The sequence below is a fragment of the Chiloscyllium plagiosum genome, chromosome 11 (assembly GCF_004010195.1).
Source record: "Chiloscyllium plagiosum isolate BGI_BamShark_2017 chromosome 11, ASM401019v2, whole genome shotgun sequence".
NCBI classification, from domain to species: Eukaryota; Metazoa; Chordata; class Chondrichthyes; order Orectolobiformes; family Hemiscylliidae; genus Chiloscyllium; species Chiloscyllium plagiosum.
This window is the reverse complement of record NC_057720.1, coordinates 4,514,531-4,536,872: the sequence shown is the minus strand read 5'-3', so window position 1 is coordinate 4,536,872 and position 22,342 is coordinate 4,514,531. Positions and strand designations below refer to the sequence as shown.

At 41.8% G+C, this 22,342-nt stretch overlaps 1 protein-coding gene across 2 annotated transcripts in view; it reads right to left on the bottom strand.

Moving 5' to 3' along the window:
- Positions 1 to 11,599: 11,599 nt before the first annotated feature.
- Positions 11,600 to 22,342, bottom strand: part of ctbs (chitobiase, di-N-acetyl-) — a 26,628-nt gene continuing 15,885 nt past the window's right edge. For both annotated transcript variants that reach the window (XM_043698611.1, XM_043698610.1), the window contains exons 3-7: positions 21,537 to 21,745; positions 19,336 to 19,507; positions 19,149 to 19,246; positions 14,902 to 15,063; positions 11,600 to 12,357 (exon numbers count right to left, since the gene is read on the bottom strand). In XM_043698611.1, coding sequence (XP_043554546.1) covers positions 12,175 to 12,357; positions 14,902 to 15,063; positions 19,149 to 19,246; positions 19,336 to 19,507; positions 21,537 to 21,745 — 824 coding nt within the window. In that variant the 3' untranslated portion in view covers positions 11,600 to 12,174. The remainder of the gene's footprint in view (positions 12,358 to 14,901; positions 15,064 to 19,148; positions 19,247 to 19,335; positions 19,508 to 21,536; positions 21,746 to 22,342) is intronic.

The window sequence follows — 22,342 nt, the reverse complement described above, 5'->3', positions numbered from 1 at the left end:
ACATGAAAGATTCTTAAAATGCGGGAATTGGCAACACAAGTGCTGGTTTTATTACCGCCTGTGGCTTACCTACCATTTGGCACGTATGATGCATTTGGCAAAAGTTAACCACATCCTTGTGCATTCCAGGCAAATAAAAATGTTTTTGTACTTTAGCCTGAGTCTTTTTGTACCCCTAGGTGACCTCCTACAGGTAGTTCATGTGCTACCCGTAACACTTCTTGTCTGTACGCTACCGGCAACACAATCTGGTGCACTTTGGCCCATTTCTCCTCTGCACTAATCTGCCATGGTCTCCATTTCCGTCTGAGGATTCAATCTTTCAGATAATAACCCTCCGGAATATTCTCTGCCTCCTTTTCAGAGTACGCATCCAGATATATATCTTTTGTCATCTTGTCTTGCTGTTGCAAGTCTCTTAGCCTTTCAGGACTAAACACTTCTGCACCATTACATCAAACAGGGTGTCCACTAACTAAGCCTCAACTCCTTCATCTTTCTCTTTACTTTTCGTGTCGTGCTGCGACTTATGATAGTGGGATCTGGTTATCACGCAGTATCCAGGGAAGATGCCAGGATATTTCTGTTTTACCTCCTCAGTTTCTTGGTCTTCCTTGGGCTTCTCCACAACAAGGGGTGTCACTCCCATCTTGGATCCTGCCAAATCGTTCCCAAGAACAAACTAAATTCCTGGAACTGACACTCTGTCAATCACTCCCAATGTAACCTCCCCGATCTTGAGTTGGCACTCCAAATTTCTGTCCACCTATCCCACAAATTACCACACTCTCGGGTAACAGATGAGAAAGAGTGCACATTCGCTCATCCCTTACTCTCAGTGATTGGTCAGATCCTGTATCTCTCAAAATGATAACTTCTTGTCCTTCTCCCCCTGTTCTTTCTGAGTAAATTTTACCCACAGAGGTGAATTCTTTGTAGAGATCAGGTACTAACTCCATACCCAGCCCCGGCCTAGGCTGGGCACTCTCCTGCAGCTCCTCAGCTCTTCTTGGGGTATCCTTTACTACCTTCATTAATGCCACTGGCTTAGCTTCTTTTCCCACATCTTTTCCCACAGTGCCTTTTTTTTAATGACCAGCACTGTGTCTTTATGTGTCCCACCTTCTGGCAGTGAAAACACCTTTTCCCAGTGCCCTTCTGAAACCACCGTTATTGTAATTTTCTGTGTCCCACTGCACTACAGTGAAAACACCTGAGGCCACCCACTTGAGTTTCTTTTTTATCCTGTGGTAAATTCTTACCAGTGTTCTTTACTCTTGGTTTTGTAGTGTAGGATCTCCCCTTCCCTCAATTTCAATCCCTCACGGGATGAAATTCTGGCCGGAAGCTTGTCTTAAACATCAACATGTACTCATCTGCTAATTCTGCTGCCCTTCTCACTTCCTGAACTTTCTGTTCCTCCACGTGAATTCTTACCATCTCTGGAAGTGAGTTTTTAAACTCCTCCAGCAGAATAATCTCTCTTAGAGCCTCAAATGTCCTACCTATTTTCAAACCACATACCCATTGATCAAAATGACTATGTTTAATTCTTTCGAACAGGCAATAATAAAACCAGTGCCTTTGTAACCAATTATTTTGTTTTAATTCCTTCATAAGTCTGACCTAGTTCCCTCTTTGTGTTTCTCAAGCGCTGTCTATATGCTTCTGGTACCAATTCAGAAATACTGAAAATAGCTTGTTTAATGCTTAATAATCTCTTGACACCTCACCTGACATCGCAGCAAATACCTCACTAGCGCTGCCTATTAGTTTAGTCTGAACTAGCATTACCCATGAATCCTCGGACCATTCCATCTGCCTAGCCAATTTTCCGAATGAAATAAAGAAGGCTTCAACATCTTTCTCATCAAAATTTGGCAGAGTTTTGACATATTTGTATGTATCATTACCTTCTCTTTTAATCTCCATCCTGTTAACTTGACTTTGCTGACTAAGTTGCAACTTCTCAAGTTCAAATTCTCTCTCTCCCTTTCTTCTCCCTCTCTTTGTTCAGCAAAGAACCTTCTCTCTCTCTTTTTCCTCTACCTCTTCTCTCTCTTTGCTCATCCAAGAAACTTCTCTCTCTCTTTTTCTTCTCTCATTCTTCTTTCTCTTTTCTTTCCTCTCTCTCTCTTTGTTTATCTTCTAACTCCATTTTCCTCTATTTTCTATCTCTACTGCACTTGTCTGTTTCTCGGATACACCTACGTGTTTGAGTAATTCCCTGACAATTTCAGCTTTACTTTTTTCTTTGGTTAAACCCAAATCTAACTTCATTGCTAATTCTAAACGTATGGCCTTTTTCTTTCCTTCTAAACTTTCTTGGCAAATCTGAGAATCATCTTCAAATCCCAGAGCCTCTTTAACAATTTTAAGAGCCATTTCTCTCACTTTTAATTTAATCAACCATAAGTCACCAAAATTAAACAAATTGCCTCACCTAAGTTTTACTTAAAGGTCTAGGACACTAACCTTCAAGTGTTTAAATCTGCTGTGAGTTTTTGTACCCCCAAATCTTTTCAAATCTGTCTAAACCAGTTCAAATCCCAGATGAGCCCTCAAACTGTTAAGATACAAGGTAAGCCCTCCTGCTTAATTTAAAACCAGCAACACAGAAAAGATTTATCCCGTGCAGTAATCTGCAAAAATCTGATTGGCCAAGGACTATTTAAAGTAAAAATTAACAACTTTATTTCTTAAAGTATAACAGAATAGATAACAAATCACTACTTACAATTTCTTCCTCTAATCCTTTTTTTTTTTTACCTTTCCTTCTATAATACTAGTCTGATAAAACTCCCAATTCAGATTTACAAAACCACACTTCTTATCGCAAAACCAGGCAGCTTTCGTGCTTCTATTCCGACCTTCCTGTGTCTTCTTTTCTTCTTCTTAGGAATTTCTGCATCACAGGTTACTGATCAAAAAGATAGTTTTAAGAGAGCTATTTTTCAAGCAGTCTGTTTACTGGGCTTGGCAGTTCTCCTCCCAACTGTTCAATTTTCCCTGGTCTTATATCCCCCAAAGCATCAGATTGTGTCATTGGCTTTTAAGATTGTAATATACTCAATTCAAATTGGATTGGAGTTTGATATTTCTTGGGGTATAATTTAAACTGATTGGCCGAATTCAAATTTGTGTTTTTTTGTCTCATAGCAACTCAGCGAGTTCTCTTTGTTCTGAATCAAATGTTACTTTGTAAATTCTCCGGCACTCAGTGTACTTGCCAAGTCCTTCACTCTCTTAAAGGTATATCCACATCTTCATAACACTTTATAGAGATTTATAAAATCATGAGGGACATGGATACGGTAAATAGACAAGGTCTTTCCCCTGGGGTAGGGGAGTTCAGAAATAGAGGGCACAAGTTTAAGGTGAGAGGGGAAAAACTTAAAAGGGAATGAAGGGGCAACTTCTTTCATGCAGAAGGTGGCGCATGTGTGGAATGGGCTGCCAGAGGAAGTGGCAGAGGCTAGTACAATTATAATATTTAAAAGGCATCTGGATGGGTATATGAATAAGAAGGGTTTAGAGGGATATGGGACAAGTGCTGGCAAATGGGACTAGATTAATTTAGGATATCTGGTTGGCATGGAGGGCCTGTTTCAGTGCTGCACATCTCTATGACTCTATGACAGAATGAAGGGAAATATACTGCCACAGATTGAGAATTGGTTAATGGACAGCAAGCATAATGCAGGAATAAATGGGTCATGATTGGTGAGATTCTGCAAAAATCAATGGTTGGGTCCCAGATAGCCACAATTGATTTCAATGATTCGTATTAATTTGATTAAATTAATATTTTAAATTTTGCAGATGAAACAAAGCTAGATTAATGTGTGAATTGTGAAGAGGATGCAAAAGCATCAGGGGATTTGCAGAGGCGAAGTGGGTGAAAATTAGCAGATGGAATACAATTCGGAGAAATGTGAGGTTGTCCATTATGGTGGGGAACCTGAAATACAGAGGTGCTCTTAAATGTTGGGAGATGACTGTAAAACTGGAAACTGGAAAAAGTTGAGGTCTCAAAACTGATTGCTGAAGGACACCGGGAACCTGAAATACAGAGGGGCTCTTAAATGTTGGGAGATGACTGTAAAACTGGAAACTGGAAACTGGAAAAAGTTGAGGTCTCAAAACTGATTGCTGAAGGACACCATATGTTACATCTTTGCATCTAAAGATTGGCCCATTTGTGCCTCTTGCTAAACAATCTTCAGGTCATGCCATCCATGTTACTCCATACATCATGTTTTTTAACTTTTCACAATCACCTTCAAATGTTTTGGATGTAGGTTTGCTCGCTGAGCTGCAAGGTTCATTTCCAGACATTTCATTACCCTACCCTATGAAACATCTGGAAATGAACCTTCCAGCTCAGCAAACAAACCTACATCCAAAAACTCAACCTGAGCTACAAATTTCTCAAAGCTCGCTAACACCTTCAAATGTGGCTTCTTTTCAATTGCCTTCTGGATGGTGTATTTGCAAAGGCTATCCAAATGAATGTTCCAAGTCCAGTTCTGTGAGGGATCAAATCCTCCTCAGATCAAATATCAGTGTTTGTCTTACTGTCACTTTCAGGATCCTCACTTCAATCCCACCTACCTACCCTACTTCTCTCCACTAACCATCCTCCATAACTGGTTCAAACATTGAGGATGGAAGGAAGGAATCACAATCTCACCATTGTTTCTTTACACCAACTAGTGATGCTGAGTAAAAACAGATCACAGCAGTTGATTCCACACAAATGACAGTCTATTTTCAAACAGTTGCCACGTTTACCAAATATGGTTGCATTTGCATGTACTTAGAAATTTAGCTCAAGAACTATGTGGGTTTTGTTACAAAGGCTTTTCTTCATTCGTGGACATGGCTAGCCAACTGGCCATTTGTTGCCTGTCCTGAGTTGGCCTTGAGATGGCGGTGCTGAGCTGTTTTCTTGAATTGCTGCTATAGGTTGCACAAGCCTTTCGGGAGGGAATTCCAGAATTTTGACCTAACAACAAGGAATGAATGACTACACATTTCAAAATCAGGATGGTGAGTGGCTTGGAGGGGAATTTTCACGGGTGGTGTTCCAATGTATCTCCTGCCCTTGTGCTTCTAGATGGAAGTGGTGGTGGGTTTGGAAGGTGCAGTCTGAAGCTCTTTTGTGAATTTCTGAAGTGCATCTTGTAGATAGTACACACTGTCAAACACTGTCAAGGGCTGTCACTCTCACCTCACCTCTGGAATTCAGCTTTGTCTGTGTTTAAACGAAGGCTGTAATGAGGTCAGGAACAATGTGGTCCTAGTGGAACCAAAACTGGGTGGCACTGAGCAGGTCATTGCTGAGCAGGTTCTCCTGCTCCTCGGATGTTGCCGGACCTGCGGTGCTTTTCTAGCAACATACACTCAACTATTGCTGAGCAGGTGCTGCTTGGTAGCTCTCCTGATGGCACCTTTCATCACTTTACTGATGATCGAGAGCAAACCAATTGCGATGGTAATTGCCCTGGTTGATTTGTCCTGTTTTTGTGGACAGGACACACAGGGGCAATTTTCCACATTGGTCAGGTAGATGCGTGCATTGTAACTGTAGTGGAAGAGTTTGGTTAGGGGAGTGGCATGTTCTGAAGTGTAAATTCTACTGTCAGAATGTTGTCAGGGCCACATTGCCTTTGCAGTATCCAATGTCTCCAACCATTTCTTGCGCTTAGGTGGAATAAATTGAATAAGCTGAAACACGGTAATGCTGGGGACCACTGCAGGATGCCATGATGGCTGATCCATGTGGCACTTCTGTCTGAAGATTGCTTTGAAACCTTCAGCCTTATCTTTTGCACTTTATGTCAGGCCCTTCCATCATTGAGGAGAATGATATTTGTGGAGCCTCTTTCTTTGGTGAGTTGTTCACTGCCATTTATGACTAGAATTGGTAGGACTGCAAAACTTAAATCTGATCTGTTGGTTGTGGAATTGCTTAGCCCTATCACTTGCTGCTTATGCTACTTGATATGTAGGTAGCCCCAGTCTAAAAGTGTGGTGCTGGAAAAAGCACAGCAGGTCAGGCAGTTTCTGAGGACCAGGAGAGTTAAAATTTTGGGCATAAGCTCTTCATCAGGAATGTTGAGAGTGAAGGGATCTGTGAGATAAAGAGGTGCGTGGGGTGGGATGAGGACAAGGTAGCTGGAAAGGTGATTGATGGATGCAGGTGGGGAGGGTGGAGCAGACAGGTGGGAAGGAAGATGGACACGTCAAGAGTGCAGTGCTGAGTTGGAGGGTTAAATCTGGAATGAGGTGGGAGGAGGGGAGAATTGGAAACCAGTGAAGTCGATTTGGAGGCAGGTGCTGAGGAAGGAGATGTGGCTGTAGTAGTGGGTTTGCTTCAGGGCACTGTTGAAGATCTTCAGTGCAGAGATGATGACCTGGGGGTGTACAGTGGGATAGAGAGCAGGTAGTCCTGCTTTGTAGCTTCACCAAGTTGACAACTGATTTTTTTGTTAATCCTAATGCTGCTTCTGGCATGCCCCGCTGCAGTCTATATTGAACGAGAGTTGATCCCCAGGTTTAATGATAATAGTTGAGCCATGGAGGGGTGGGGAATATACCAGGCTTCTGTTGCTGTTGGTGGCCCACAGTGTCACATGGATGCCTGATCTTAAATTGCTAATGTGTTAAAGTCTGCCCCATTTAAAATGGTGATAGTGCCACAACACACTATTCTTTATACAAATACAGAACTTGAAGGTCTCCACAAGGTCATGGACAGAAGCATCTGCAACTGGCAGGTTGGTAAGGAACAGATCAAGTATGTTTTTCCTTCTTGTTGGCTCCCTCACCACCAGCTGCAGATCCAGTCTAGCAGCATTGTCCTTTAGGACCCAACCAGCTTGATCACTACCTCTCCTGCCAAACCAAAAGAGAAAATGCTGGAAAATCTCAGCAGGTCTGGCAGCATCTATAAGGAGAGAAAAGAGCTGACGTTTCGAGTCTAACTGACCCTTTATCAAAGCTTTGACAAAGGGTCAGTTAGACTCAAAATGTCAGCTCTTTGCTCTTCTTACCGATGCTGCTGGACATGCTGAGATTTTCCAGCATTTTCACTTTTGGTTTCAGATTCCAGCATTCACAGTAATTTGCTTTTATACTGCTGCCAAGCCACTTTTAGTGGAGGACATTGAAATCCCCCACCCTGAAAACATCTCCAGTGCTTCCTCCAATCGTTGTTCAACATGAAGGAATACTGATTCATCAGCTGAGGGAGGGTAATACGTGGTAATCCGAAGGTGGGTTCCTGAATCAATGTTGAGGATTCTGAATCTGTCCTGACAGATTGATAGACAGGTCATATCCAGGGATGGTGACAGTAATGTGTGGGGTAGAGTCATACTCTGATTCATACCTTACAGACAATGTCAGGCTAGCCCTTCACTAACCTGTGAGTCAGCTCTTCCAATGTTTGCACTATCCCCAGATGTTAGTGAGGAGGACTTTGCAGGGTCAACAGGACTGTATCTGTAATTGTCCTCTCCCTTGCCTAGGTCAATGCCAGATGGTCCATCAGGTTTCATTTGAGACTTTGTCGTGATTGATATAACTCAGTTGTTTGTTATGCCATCTTCGAGGGTAGTTCAGAGTTTGGAGATCTGATATCCTCACCAGGTTTGGAGTTACATGTTGGGCATTATCATGAATGACTATGATGTGGTAGGCATCACAGATGTGGTTGCAGGGGGTTCAGTACTGGCAGTTACACATTCAAGGATTTACAACTTATCGAAAAGACGGGGAGGTGGACGGAGTTGCCTTGTTAATTAAGAATGAAATTAAATCTACGGCACTGACTGACACAGGGTCAGAGGATGTGGAGTCTGTGTGGGTGGAGTTGAGGAATCACAGAGGCAAAAAAAAACATAATGGGAGTTACGTACAGACCTCCTAACAGTGGTCAGGACCAGGGGCATAAGATGTACCAGGAAATAGATAGGGCATGTCAGAAAGGCAAGGTCATGGTGGTCATGGGGACTTCAATATGCAGGTGGACTGGGTAAATAATGTTGCCGGTGCATCCAAAGAAAGGGAATTCATAGAATGCTTTTTGGAACAGTTTGTGATGGAGCCAAGGGAGCAGGCTATTCTGGACTTAGTGCTATGTAATGAGCTAGACTTTATAAAAGATCTCTTATAGTAAGGGAACATTTAGGAGGCAGCAATCATAATATGGTAGAGTTAAGGCTGCAGTTTGAAAGAGAGAAGACAAAATCGGATGTAATGGTGTTTTAGTTAAATAAAGGTAATTACAGAGAGGAACTGACAAAAATCGACTGGAAGTGGAGCCCAGCAGAGAAGACAGTACAGCAACAATGGCAGGAGTTTTTGGGTATGATTGAGGACACAGTACAGAGGTTCATCACAAAGTAAAGAAAGATTATCCCGGGGGGGGGGGGTGGAGGGTGGAATTACACTACCATGGCTGACAAAGGAAGTCAGGAAATGTATCAAAGAAAAAGAGCGCCTATAAAGTGGCCAAGAGCACTGGGAAATCAGAAGATTGGGAAGACTACAAAAACAGACAATAACAAAAGAGAAAACTAAGGATGGAGAAGATCAAATATGAAGGTAGGCTAGCCAGTAATATTAGAAATTATAGTAAAAGTTTCTTTCAATACATATGAAACAAAAAGAGGCAAAAGTAAACATTGGGCTGCTCCAAATTGATGCAGGAAGGCTAGTGCTGGGAGATAAGTAATATTAGAAATTATAGTAAAAGTTTCTTTCAATACATATGAAACAAAGAGGCAAAAGTAACAAATTGATGCAGGAAGGCTAGTGCTGGGAGATAAGGAAATGGCTGAAGAACTTAATAAATACTTCGCGTCATTCTTCAGTGGAAGATAGGGAGTAATATCCCAACAATTAAAGAGAGTCAGGGGATACAGTTGAGTATGGTAGACAATACAAAAGAGAAAGTGCTAGAAAAGCTAAAAGGTCTAAAAATTGATAAATCTCTTGGCCCCAATGGGCTACACCCTAGAGTTCTGAGGGAGGTGGCTGAGAAAATAGCAGAGGCGTTGGCTGTGATCTTTCAAAAGTCACTGGAGTCAGGGAAAGTCTCAGATGATTGGAAAATCAATATTGTAACCCCATTGTTCAAGAAGGGATTAAGACAAAACATGGAAAATTATAGGAGAAAGTGAGGTCTGCAGATGCTGGAGATCAGAGCTGAAAATGTGTTGCTGGAAAAGCGCAGGTCAGGCAGCATCCAGGGAACAGGAGAATCGACGTTTCGGGCATAATCCCTTCTTCAGGAATGGCTTATGCCCGAAACGTCGATTCTCCTGTTCCCTGGATGCTGCCTGACCTGCTGCGCTTTTCCAGCAACACATTTTCAGCATGGAAAATTATAGGCCAATTAGCCTTACCTCGGTTGTTGGTAAAAGTCTAGAATTCAAAATTAAGAGTGAGATTTCTAAATTGTTGGAAATGCAGGGTCAGATTAGAACAAGTCAGCATGGATTTAGTAAGGGGAGGTCGTGCCTGACAAACCTGTTGGAATTCTTTGAAGAGGTAACAAGTAGGTTAGACCAGGAAAACGGATGTTATCTATCTAGACTTCCAAAGGGCCTTTGATAAGGTGCCTCACAGGAGGCTGCTGAGCAAAGTGAAGACCAATGCTGTTCGAGGTGAGACACTGGCATGAATTGAGGATTGGCTGACAGAAGGCAGATAGCTGGGATTAAAGATCCTTTTTCAGAATGGCAGCCAGTGACAAGTAGTGTCCTGCAGGGTTCAATGTTGGAGCCGCAGCTGTTCTATTTATATATTGATGATCTAGATGAAGGTACTGGGGGCATTCTGGTGAAGTTTGCCGATGATACAAAGTTAGGCGGACAGGCAGGTAGTACTGAGGTGAGGAGGCTGCAGAAAGATTTAGATAGTTTAAGAGTGGTCCAGGAAATGGCTGATGAAATTCAACGTGAGCAAGTGTGAGGTCTTGCACTTTGGAAGAAAGAGTACAGGGACGGACTATTTTCTAAACGGAGAGAAAATTCATAAAGCCAAAGTACAAAGGGATCTGGGAACACTAATTCAGGATTCTAAGGGTTAACTTGCAGGTTGAGTCCATGATTAAGAAAGCGAATGTAATGTTGTCATTTATCTCAAGAGGGGGTGGAATATAAAAGCAGCGATGTGCTTCTGAGACTTTATAAAATTCTAGTTAGGCCCCATTTGGAATACGGTGTCCAAATTTGGGCCCCATGCCTCAGGAAGGACATACTGGCACTGGAGCGTGTCCAGCAGAGATTCACACAGATGATCCCTGGAGTGGTAGGCCTAACATACGATGAACAGCTGAGGATCTTGGGATTGTATTCATTAGAGTTTAGATGGTTGAGGGGAGATCTATTAGAAACTTACAGGATAATGCATGGCTTAGAAAGGGTGGACACAGCCTTAGAATTAGTGGGGGTCAATTTAGAACAGAAATGAGGAGACATTTCTTCAGCCAGAGAGTGGTAGACCTGTGGAATTCATTCCCACAGAGCGCAGTCGAGGCTGGGACATTAAATGTCTTCAAGGGAGAGACTGATCAATTCTTGATCTCGCAAGGAATTTAGGGCTACGGGGAGAGTGCAGGTAAGTTTATAAAGCTCTGGTTAGGCCCCATTTGGAGTACTGTGTCCAGTTTTGGTCCCCACACCTCAGGAAGGACATACTGGCACTGGAACGTGTCCAGCGGAGATTCACACGGATGATCCCTGGAATGACAGGTCTAACATATGAGGAACGGCTGAGGATACTGGGATTGTATTCGTTGGAGTTTAGAAGATTAAGGGGAGACTTAATAGAGACGTACAAAATAATACATGGCTTGGAAAAGGTGGATGCTAGGAAATTGTTTCAGTTAAACGAGGAGACTAGGACCCGTGGACACAGCCTTAGAATTAGAGGGGGTCATTTCAGAACAGAAATGCGGAGGCATTTCTTCAGCCAGAGAGTGGTGGGCCTGTGGAATTCATTGCCACGGAGTGCAGTGGAAGCCGGGACGCTAAATGTCTTCAAGGCCGAGATTGATAGATTCTTGTTGTCTCGAGGAATTAAGGGCTACGGGGAGAACGCTGGTAAGTGGAGCTGAAATGCGCATCAGCCATGATTGAATGGCGGAGTGGACTTGATGGGCCGAATGGCCTTACTTCCACTCCTATGTCTTATGGTCTAAGTGGAGTTGAAATGACTAAAGGGCCTTACTTCACTGTCAACAGTAGATTCTTAACTCCAGATTTATTTTTATTGAATTCAAATTTCTGCCAGCTCCCATGGTGGGATTCAAACACAGGCATTAATAACACTGGGCCATCACCTCTCCTAAGTTACTGTGGTATAAATTGTTTACAGTTTTCCAGGGACAAGGGGAGTTTCTGTCTTTGCCGAAGCATTTTTCTTCTCTCTTCTGTATCTTTATTCAGATTTTACTTTGATCTTGCAACTTCCACACTGGAGTTGTACCCTTACTGAGATGGCTAGACCATTATCTGGAGTTACTTAAAATTGCATTTTAAATTCTCACACAGTTTCCAATCCCCTCAAGCACCACCACTAAAACTTTGAAAACAACATTTTATTTTGTAGAAAAGCTAAAGTATCTTTAAAGAACAGGAAATTATAAAATCACTTGGAAAGATTAAAAGTCAAATAGTTGCAGTGCCTTGCAATATTAATTGAAAATTAGTAAGAGCAAACATGACTTTGCCAAACTATTCAAACCTCAATGTAGATAATGAAAATTAAGTTAGGAAGCTCAAAACGATAACACTGACAAACATCAAAGATTGTGAAAAACAAACACAGCACACGTGTGTATGTTGTAATTCATTTCCAACCAACAGGAAAACCGAACTGTTCCCTAAGTATTTAGCAGGGGTTCAAAGTTTAACCTGTACTGTCAGTCTGATGGCTGACACAGTCTGTGCACTTTGTAAACAGTTTAAGATGTTGCAAAACACTTGTCTGCTTCTCATTGAATAGACATTTGTGAGAAACATTTCATACCTGCTCCATAGATCTGCATTAGGTCAATTTCTAATATTGGAATCAATGGTTCAATGCTTGCAATGTATAGTTGCAGTTGCTAAATAATTACATTTTGGAGTTTAAGAACAAAAGTCACTGAAGATTTGTTCAGAAAGGGTTCAGTGCATTCCACATTTCTTTAGTTTGTATTGCTGCTTTAGGATCATCATAGTTTAAGAGGTTTCCATTCCACATGCCTATTCCACGGAGATTCAGCTTTCTGATAATCGCTGCCTTAATTGAAATACTCTGTGGATCATCATACCAGACCTGATGGTATGTATCGTTAACCTGCCAAGAAAATCAGTGACAGATAAGAGCTAAAGTACAAATTATTCAATCGATTAGTTACTGTTAAATAAGACGACAGGTTTATCTGATTGTGTTAAATGCTTACAGCCAACATGTCCCAGCATAGCTGTACAGTTAATCCAAAAGACGATTGTCATAGTTTTATCGTGTTTAATATTGTCAATACAATGGAATGTCTGAGGTATGATCAAGCACAGAATTAAGTTGTATTTATGTAGCATTATTACAGTATCTCAGGGCATTTCAGTGAAGATTATCAAACTGCACAGGGACAAGCAACCAAAAGGGCAAAGTAGTGGGTTTTAAAGGAACAGAAATGAAGACAGAAAGAGCAGAAGAGGTTTTGGAATGAAATTCTATCGCTTAGGAACTAGATAATTCAAGGTGTGTCCACCTTCGTTGAGCAATGAAAACTATACATGGACTGAAACCAGAATGGAGGATGGCAGAAATATCAAAGATAGAGAAGGGTGAAATCATGGAGGCTTCTAATGATAGTTATAATCTATATCATTATCACAATGGAAAATGGGAGGCTAGTCAGGAGGAAAAACAACTAATCAAACCTAAAGGATGTAAAAAGTTCCAATCCTAGTCTAGACTACAACATTTGTCAATGTTACACAAGACCAACTTCACTGCTCCCAATTACGATTATAACTTGTTCAGGGATCAATAATGTTAGTTGAGTGGATGACAATTGAAATTTAAAGTATTTATTGGCATACAAAGCCACATGATTCCATGGTTTTAATCCAACAGAATAACTTTCAATTTTTAATTAACTCTCTAACATATAGAATTAACAGGAAGTAAGCATGAACATTAACTACCGAACTGGGGTCAAACACACCACAAACCACACGTTAAAATGACAGATATCACCCAGACTAATCTCAGCAATATTCTCAGCAACCTCAACAGATTGCAGTGATTTTGGAAAGCCACAAAATCTGTCTTATTTCAAAAGAATTTTAACTAAGATGACCTCAACGATTATGTGCGTCAGAGTTGCTCAAGCTCTTCTGAGACCCTGAGGATCTCGAAACTGCATCCCAAAATCTAACCATCAACATAATCTCTCTCTGTTCTGAGCAGAAGACTGATCCTTGCCTTTCAGAAGTCCCAATGCAAGCTTCACTGCACAACTACTGATCCTGGGCTCTGATGAGCTCCAAACCCTGAGTCAAAAACTGCTGCTCAGCTGAGCTGCAACTCCCCATGGACACTGGGGTCACAGCCATACTTAGCAAGTGACCTCCTTCCACTCTTTCAGCCCCCAGAGGGTTTCTCTCACCCCCAAGGTGCATCCTAAGCTAGCACCATCACTTCAGGTGCCATATTTAAGGTACAACTAAAGACCATGTGGACTCTCATTCACACCACATCACAGGTCCACTGTTGTCATTTGGCAGGTGAATCGTCATTTCTGTACAACAATCAGAAAAGCATCAGACACACAGCATGCCAACTGACTGGGCTCCCTGCTGTGCCCTGCACTAGTCAATGCCAGCCTTCAGCTTTATGACAAAGTGCCACTGCCAAGGAATCAACAGCTGAATTCACTGTTGGCCAACATTGCCTTTACGATGTGTGCAGCTGCTCCATGTTCCTGTGTGATCACTGCACCGACTCCCAGTACAGGACTTTGCTGCCACACACTGACATCAGTCAGTGTTCAGAAAATTAGAGGAAAGGCTGTTATTGCCCCCCCACCCACCTCCCACCTTCACACCAAAGCCCTCAAAACAGACAAGCCTTCCTCACAATAGGCACAAGTGAGGGAGTGAGCAGACAATTTCAACCGCTTACGACATAGAAGAAGAGAATTTAAAGAAACAAAAGAACTGTGGATGCTGTAAATCAGAAACAACAAATGGCTGGAAAAGCTCAGCAGGTCTGGCAGCATCTGTGAAGAGAAATTAAAGTAAATGAGAAGAAAAATTAAAGGTAATGCTTCGAGTCCGGTGACCTTTCCTCAGAATTGATAGTAACTATGAAAATGTTGGTTTATATGCAGATGATGGGTGGGCAGCAAGGAAGGGTTACCTACTGGACCTGAAACGTTAATTCTGATTTTGTTTGACATATGCCACCAGACCTGCCTGCTGAGCTTTTCCAGCAATCTCTATTTTTGTTTCAGTGTAAAATAAAACAGGAGCTCTTCTGGTATTTTGCTAACTCCCACTGTTTTTTTGTCAGTTCTAGAATTACAACATCTTAACCCTGCAAACCCAGACAGACATTTTGAACTTTGCTCAATCCTATACTCAAACATTGAGTTAAGAAAGACACTGCTGGCACTCTGCCAAGGCTGATCTTTACTACATGAACAAAAAAGACAAAAAAAAAACGAAAGTACACAGCATTTGCTGATACAAATATAGTGCTAATGTTTCAATCTGTTCCCTTTGCTTTTGCCCTTTAGCTGACGCTGCCAGATCTGAATTTTTTTGTTTGTTTTTATTTCAGACTTTCAGGATGTGTGTTATTTAGCTTTTGTTTTACTGTAATCGGTATTACCTTGTAGATAAAATACGGGGCTTTCTGAACATCATCCCAAAACCTGCCAGTGATTGATCTGGGCAGCAAACGCATGAGATCTTTATATGGGACTTGAGGTCCAGCCAAATCACTGCAAGGTGCACCTCTGAAAGGAATGCTTCGGATTGTACACCGACCAGCCTGAAATATAGAAATAGGAGAAGAGTTTTCTTTAAACAGTACAATATTCACAATTCACTTATTTTCAAACCTACACTCGAAATTGTCAAAATTACTTTGGGAACTTCCCAAATGCAGGAATGGCATGACTGATCTCCAAAATAAGGTGGCTAGACAGTCCTGCACAATACGTTGCCTCACTGCTTAGCACTGCTGTCTTGCAACACCAGGGTCTGAGCAACTGTGAGGAGTTTGCACATTCTCCCCATGTCTGCATGGGTTTCCTCCTACTGTCCAAAAGTTGTGCAGGATAGGTGGATTGACCTTGCTAAATTTCAGTGTATAGGAATGCGTAGGTTAGGTGGATTAGCCATGAGAAATGCATGGCTACAGGGACAGCGTGGGATGCTCTTTGGAGGGTCAGTGTGGACTAGCTGGGCTGAGTAGCCAGCTTCCATACTATCGGGATTCTATGACAATCAGGGAACATTAACCTTACACTTTAGGAAGGAGGGCACTAGTAACAATAAAATTAAAAATCACTTTAAATCAGGAAATTAGTGAAGAAGAATGGAGAAAAATACAACTTTAAATAAAAATCTGATCAATTATCTGAACAAGATCGAGGTCCTGTAAAAATGTTACCTGAACAGTTATCTGAACAAAATATTCCCCTCCCATCTCGTTTGGATAATCAAGGTGGTTTTGTAGATCTGATTGTGGTGGGATTCAGTTGATATGTTCAGACAGACAGAAATATCTTTGGCGGGGCAGCCTTAAGCAATGGGACCACAAGTCAAAATTAAAGCGAGGCAAATCAGCTGAGGGTGTGGGGGGTCCAAGAAAAAGCCCATCTCTCAAAACAAGCAGTATTTGAAAATATTGTCCCACAAAATCCCAAACACTATCCCACAAACTCCCCAAGGAAAATTTACAAACACGGAACGATAGAATTTATAAATGCTTTAAAACAAAAAAAAAGTTACAAACAGCCCAAACATAGTTCAAAGAGACCTGAAATGACAATGTAGAGATCTAGGGGTTACTGATACTGGAGAAGATCATACAGATAGGTGGAGGAAAGAGATTATGAGGGATTGATAAAAAGGCAAGAATTAAATTAGGATGCTGTTGACCCAAAAGCCAGGTGTAGGTTAGCAACCACAGGAGATGGATGAATGTGACTTGATGAGAGTTTGAAGGTATCTACAGTGAAGACAGGTCAAGGACCTGTTCATCTGTCAGTTTGTTATTTATCTTCATTAACTCCCTAGTCTTTCAATTAGCAAATGGCCTACTCCCATTTTTTACTACACCTTTAAGCCTAACTTTTCTGTTCAATTTAGCCATCTGTTTTCATACCCTAATCATTCTTATTATTCAAACTTGAAATGCTAATCTTACATTCACTGTTCTGTCCCTCAAAAGTGTAATCCAACACACAATCATCTTCTGATCACTACTATATAGGGGCACCTTCATAATAGAGATCATTTATTAATCCTGTCTAAATACTGGCTATCAGGTTCACAATAGTCAGTGGGGACAAGTAGATCAAACATAAAGGGAGTGACACGAATACGTAGAAAAAGAATAGCTTTTCAGGGTTCCAGACCCACTCCAGATTTCCCCCATTTCCTCCTTGCTCATTTACGAGTACTGGTTGGTTCAGGATTATGAGCTAAAACATGATCTGGCTGGCTCTGTCTGGGGATCAGCAGGGCTCACTCCTACACAGTCTTTGTGGAGTCAGTCCAGATTTCTCTACTGGGTACAATTGGTTACAGGGGAGGCACAAATCATCTTCAGGAGGGATGCTTTAAAGAAAGAAAAGATAAAAGTATCGTCCCTCACGACAAGATATGTCCCACAAATGCCATCGACTCTCTGGTGAGGAGCAATAAACCTGCTAATTGGAGGCATTAGAAAATACATTACATTCATAATTTTCATTAGGTTACCACCATCAACATGTCTTCATACAGCCCACACTGCTAATGGGTACAGAAAGATGGACCCTATTGGCTAGAAGAGATGGATTAACTTGACTTAAGGAGCCAAAGTCCAATAGCACCAAGTCAAAGAATGGGGCCTTTTACATAGCGAGCAGGCTGTAGCTACTCAGACTCTTCCTGGAGTCCGTTAGCTTGATGTGTGAATACCTGTCATTAATGGACAGTGCTCCACAGGAGGGTGCGCATGTGTGTGCCTGAGCCCATGCATGTGTCAGGTACCTGGAGCAACCAATGACCAGCAGCAGTCTGATTAAAACTCTGTCTCCTCAACAAATGACAAGCGCCAGTCAGGTTCATCATTCCAAGGAGAGTATGGCTGATTGTTTACTTTCCAATGCTTCTTGTCCCCAGCATTTTTTTTAAAAATAAAATTTTTTCTGAAAACAAAGGAGAGTGCAGATAGTGGATTTTTAAAATTTGTGTCTTCTCCCCTCAAGTCTGTGTTTAGGATGCCTCTGTCTTTTCCCAGTTCCATCCTTAACTGTTCCTCAAATGGACTGTGTCTGATCGGACACAAGCAGAAAGAACAGGAGAGCACATGCGAGAATGGTGTGTATCCACTTTGACTACAGTGCTGAGTGTTTTGGCCATTATAGTAGAAAGGTTGGAGCAGATACTTAAAACAGCAAGTTGAGACAGTAAACCTGAAAATCCACTAGATGGTGAAATGTCTAATCCCTGGAAGACCCATGGGCACTGAATTTCATGGCTGATGAACAATTTCATTGTAGATCAATCACAAAGGAATAGGAGGAATAGTTTACCATTGTTAGCTAAAGAGGATGGCACTTATAACTTCAGTATAAATCAATTTAGTATAATGCTGGAGATAGACATGACTGGAGAGATTCAAATGTATCTGAGCTTTCAGAACGATGAGCAAGATTTGGGAGATAACATACTTGACAGGAGAGAGAGTAGTTCAGTACAAAGGGTTATAGAACAAAGCCAAGTAACTGGATTTGAGAAAAATCAGTTTGGATCAAATGAAATGATGGAAAGGCTTCAGCAGTCAAATAGCTTACTCTAAAAGTGTAGGAGCAAATTATTGCAGATGCTGGAATCTGTATTGAAAAAAAAATGCTGGAGATCACAGTGCATCAGGCAGTATCTATACAGAGAAGCTAACGTTTCGAGTTGAGATGACGCAACATCAGAGCTGATTTGAAGTACTGAGGGGCGGGGATGTTGGAGTGCTGGGGTAGGAAGGTTGCTGATAGAGCCAATTAAGTGATTGGAATGCGAGAATGGCAGAACAATGGTGTGTCTAACTATCGGACTGCAAAGAACAAACAGTCCCACTGGGGTGGAGGGAAGGGGAAAGGACATGACGACAGAGAACGTAACAAGTAAAGCTGTCAGAAATGAAAGGAATGGGAGCAGGTTCACAATCTGAAGGTGCTGAACTCAACAGTAAGTCCAAAATGCTGGCAAGTGCCTAGACTGAAGATGAGATGTTGTTCCTCCAGTTCGCACTGTGATTCACTGGAACATTGCAGCATGCCAAGGACAGACACATGGGGCACAAGAGCAGGACACAAAGTCTTTTCTCCACCAGCACTCTATTCTCGCCACCGCCACCCTGGCCCAACTCCACTACCCAGTGTAGCATAAATGCTGCCTGGTCGAAGCTTTACTTCAGCTCTGGAGAGTCTTCTAGACTCTAAATGTTAGCTTGCTCTCTCTCCATGCATGCTGCTTGGCCCACTGTGATCTCCAGCATTTGCTGTTTTCAGTACTCTAAAACTGCAAAGTTTGAGAAAAGATCTAAGCAGCTCATGATTCATAACCTAGGATAAAAGCAGTTAATAAAAATTTGTCAGCAAAACAAAATTGAACAACATAAACGAAGTGAACCCAGAGTAAATACCAATGGTTCAAGTAAAATTGGTGAATGGAGGAGAGAGATTAAAAGTAAAACAAAAATTAACAGTCAGTGCACCTAACGTATCAGAGGGCTATGTTACAGATAAACTGACTTCTATGTATTTCACAAGAAATAAATACCTACTCATTTCTCCAAGCAAAACTATCAATGGAACTGTTTGCAAATAATTAGATTAACTGAAAGGCACTCAGACAAGACCTTACCTCAAGCAGCTGTAAGCAAGGATAGTCATAACCATACCATGGAACTCCCATCACGATTTTCACAGGAGGAATGCTGAGCTTGAGATAGTCTAAATAACCTAAATGGGTCAAATAAAAAGAGACATCCTTAGATTAACATAACACAGGGCAGGTCAAACCTGAAGTCAGACAGTTATACTGTACATACCCACTAACGTCTGGTCATATGGTGCATTTGCCTTTGCAATGCAATCGTCCCAAATCTGACTCTGCATATCATACGACATCACAAATATAAAGTCACAAGATGCTGCAATTGCTGCATAATCATAGCACCGGCCATCTACGCATCCTGGCTTCCAAGCCACGTCAAATGTGACCTAAGTGCCAATTTAAAAAGTAGTTAACTATTGTACGAGATATCAATAATGGATAGATATGGTTTTTCATAAACATTAACACAGTTCACACGTATGCATGGATTTAATCAGAATGAAAATCTCCAAGCATTCAGGATTTGATATCATGAGTGTGATAGCATCAGGGAAAGTAGTGACTCAGGATCATCAAATCTTAGGTTATCAAAATCTTAGCCAGGTTTAATGCCCAAAAGGTCACCTACATCTGTACAGTTTTAATCTCCTCTCCTAAGGCATCCAGTTGTGACAAACCATAGCAAATGGAAATGTAGTTGGTTGACAGGAAACAGAGTGATGGTGAGTACTTGTTTCTCAGACTACAGGAAGAAATACAGTAGTGTGCTCCCCTGGAATTAGTATTGCATTTTCAAAATCTAGGTTCTTTGTCTTGTCTATCTATGTCTGTTTCAAACCTGCAGATGAAATGAAACTTGGGTACTATGAACTGAGAAGGTAGTGATGGACCACACCGAGACAGATTGGTGGTGAAACTTAATGGAAAGAAGGTGAAATGAGTAACTTTTGCTGGAGGAGTGAGGAAAGAGAAAAAGAGAGTACTATCATGAAGCGAGCAAATGAATAGACAGACCAGCTAGTTTATTTTCTTGATTTGCCATTTGCAGCAGTTTGAGCTCCAGGTTATGGAACTTGGGCAGCAGCTCATATCACAATGCTGCACTTGTCCAGGTGAGCACTATGGTTACACATTTTCAGGGGTGACAACCCTGTGGTTTACGCGGATACAGGGAGAATGAGGGAATGGGTGACCAGACTGCCAAGCAAGAGGAGTCACAGCAAAGTCCAGGGCCCAAAGCTGACTCAGCAGCTCAGGGAGAGACTGGAAAAATGGAGCAGGGAAGACAGCCTTAAAATACAGGGCCATTGTGACAGGCTTGGAGACCTGAACAGTACCATGGACGGGAACTAAACAGAGTCAGGACCAATTTCCCATGGGAAGCTTTACTGCTATTACTGGGGAACTAACTCAACTCAGAAGGAGCATGGGAATCAGATGAGAACACAAGAGAAATGCTGAATATGCAGAATACCCTGGGGAGTCAGATGCTACTAGAGTAGCAAATAAGTTATCAGGTACATCCAGAGCAAGGAGGAAGTGAGAAAATCTAATTTCCTTTGGGTTACTTTGCATGTATGTGATAAGATTAGTGAACTACAGGCACAAATAGCTACAAACAAATATGACTGTGCGTTGAAACTAAAACAGATTCAAAAAAATGTGGCACTGGAAAAGCACAGGAGGTCAGGCAGCATCTGAGGAGCAAGAGAGTCGATGTTTCGGGTATAAGTCCTTCATCAGGAACGTGAGGGGCTTACACCCAAAACATTGGATCCTTGGATGCTGCCTGACTGGCCCTGCTTTTCCAGCACTGCACTTTTCTCTAGTATCTGCAATCCTCACTTTCTCCTAGTCTGTGAAACTGAAGCAGACCAATACTGGACATTCTATTACAATGGGAGCTGGTGACATGGCGGCAATGTAGGTCACTGAATTAGTATTCCAGAAACATCAGACTAACGTCTGAGAATCTGAATGTCCTGAAGCAGTTTGAATCAAATAATCAAAAAGTATGCAGTTAAATACTTGAAGGGAAACAATTTGTAGCTTTCTGGGAGCACACTGATCAGGACATGGAAGTGCTTTCTTTCAAACAATGAAATGAATGGCTGCCCTCTGCTCATCATTCCCAAACTTGTGGTGACACCATGGAAGCTGAGCTTCAATTCATTTGCCTAATACTGAATTATAACAGCTATATCACCAATTCTGCTTTATTTTCGTTCAAAACAGATGCAGCCTAAAACGTTTAAGCTGAGTTACAGCCTACGCAGCTTTGTGACAAGCAAATTCACGATCAAAAAGCAGCTAGAAATTATTTATACTCACCCAGAAAAAAAAAATCAATGTTTATTTACAATTATGCAGGAACTAAATTGTTTGCACAATTCAAATGAAATATTGCTGTGTTACCTGAGACCCTGGTATTTCACGATGGAAGATTTGTGTGGTTTCATTAACCAGTTGCGTTACAGCGTAATATCCTTCAGACATAAATTCAACAGCTTCCTCCAGATCCAAGTTAATCCCATCCATAAACTGCTGCTTTGCCAACTGTATTTGATCATTGATCCAATTTATTCGCTGGGTATGGTCTAATATGTTTTTAATTGGCACATCTCCTGGTGAAAAGCAAAGGAACAATCTACATTTATACAGCACCATTCACAGAACAATGTTCTCAAGCACTTTCTAGCTCTGGCTGGGAAGTATAATCAATGCTGTTTTCCAGCTTGCCCAGTGATGATCCCATGAGAAAGAAACAAGTGGTCAGTTTGGCATTGGAGGCATTGAGTGAGGGATAAAGGTCACCAAGGACACCACGAAACCTCAACGCTCTTCAAAGTGTACAAAGCGCTTTCTGCATTCACCAAAACAGCCATATTGACGCACCTGTGCGCCTCATCAGAATCACAGCACCCCCAATGCTGCAGAAGCCCCTCCTGTAAATTGCTGGATTCTGGATTAGTGGTACTGGAAAAGCACAGCATCCCTCTACACCTCCATCCGCCATGACCAGGGCCTCCGTTTCTTCCTCTCCCAACGTCCCCAACAGTACCCTTCCACCGACACTCATTCGTATGGCCGAACTGGTCCTCACCCTTAATTTCTCCTTCGAATCCTCCCACTTCCTCCAGACCAAAGGGGTAGCCATGGGCACATGTATGGGCCCCAGCTATGCCTGTCTCTTTGTTGGCTACATAGAACAGTTGATCTTC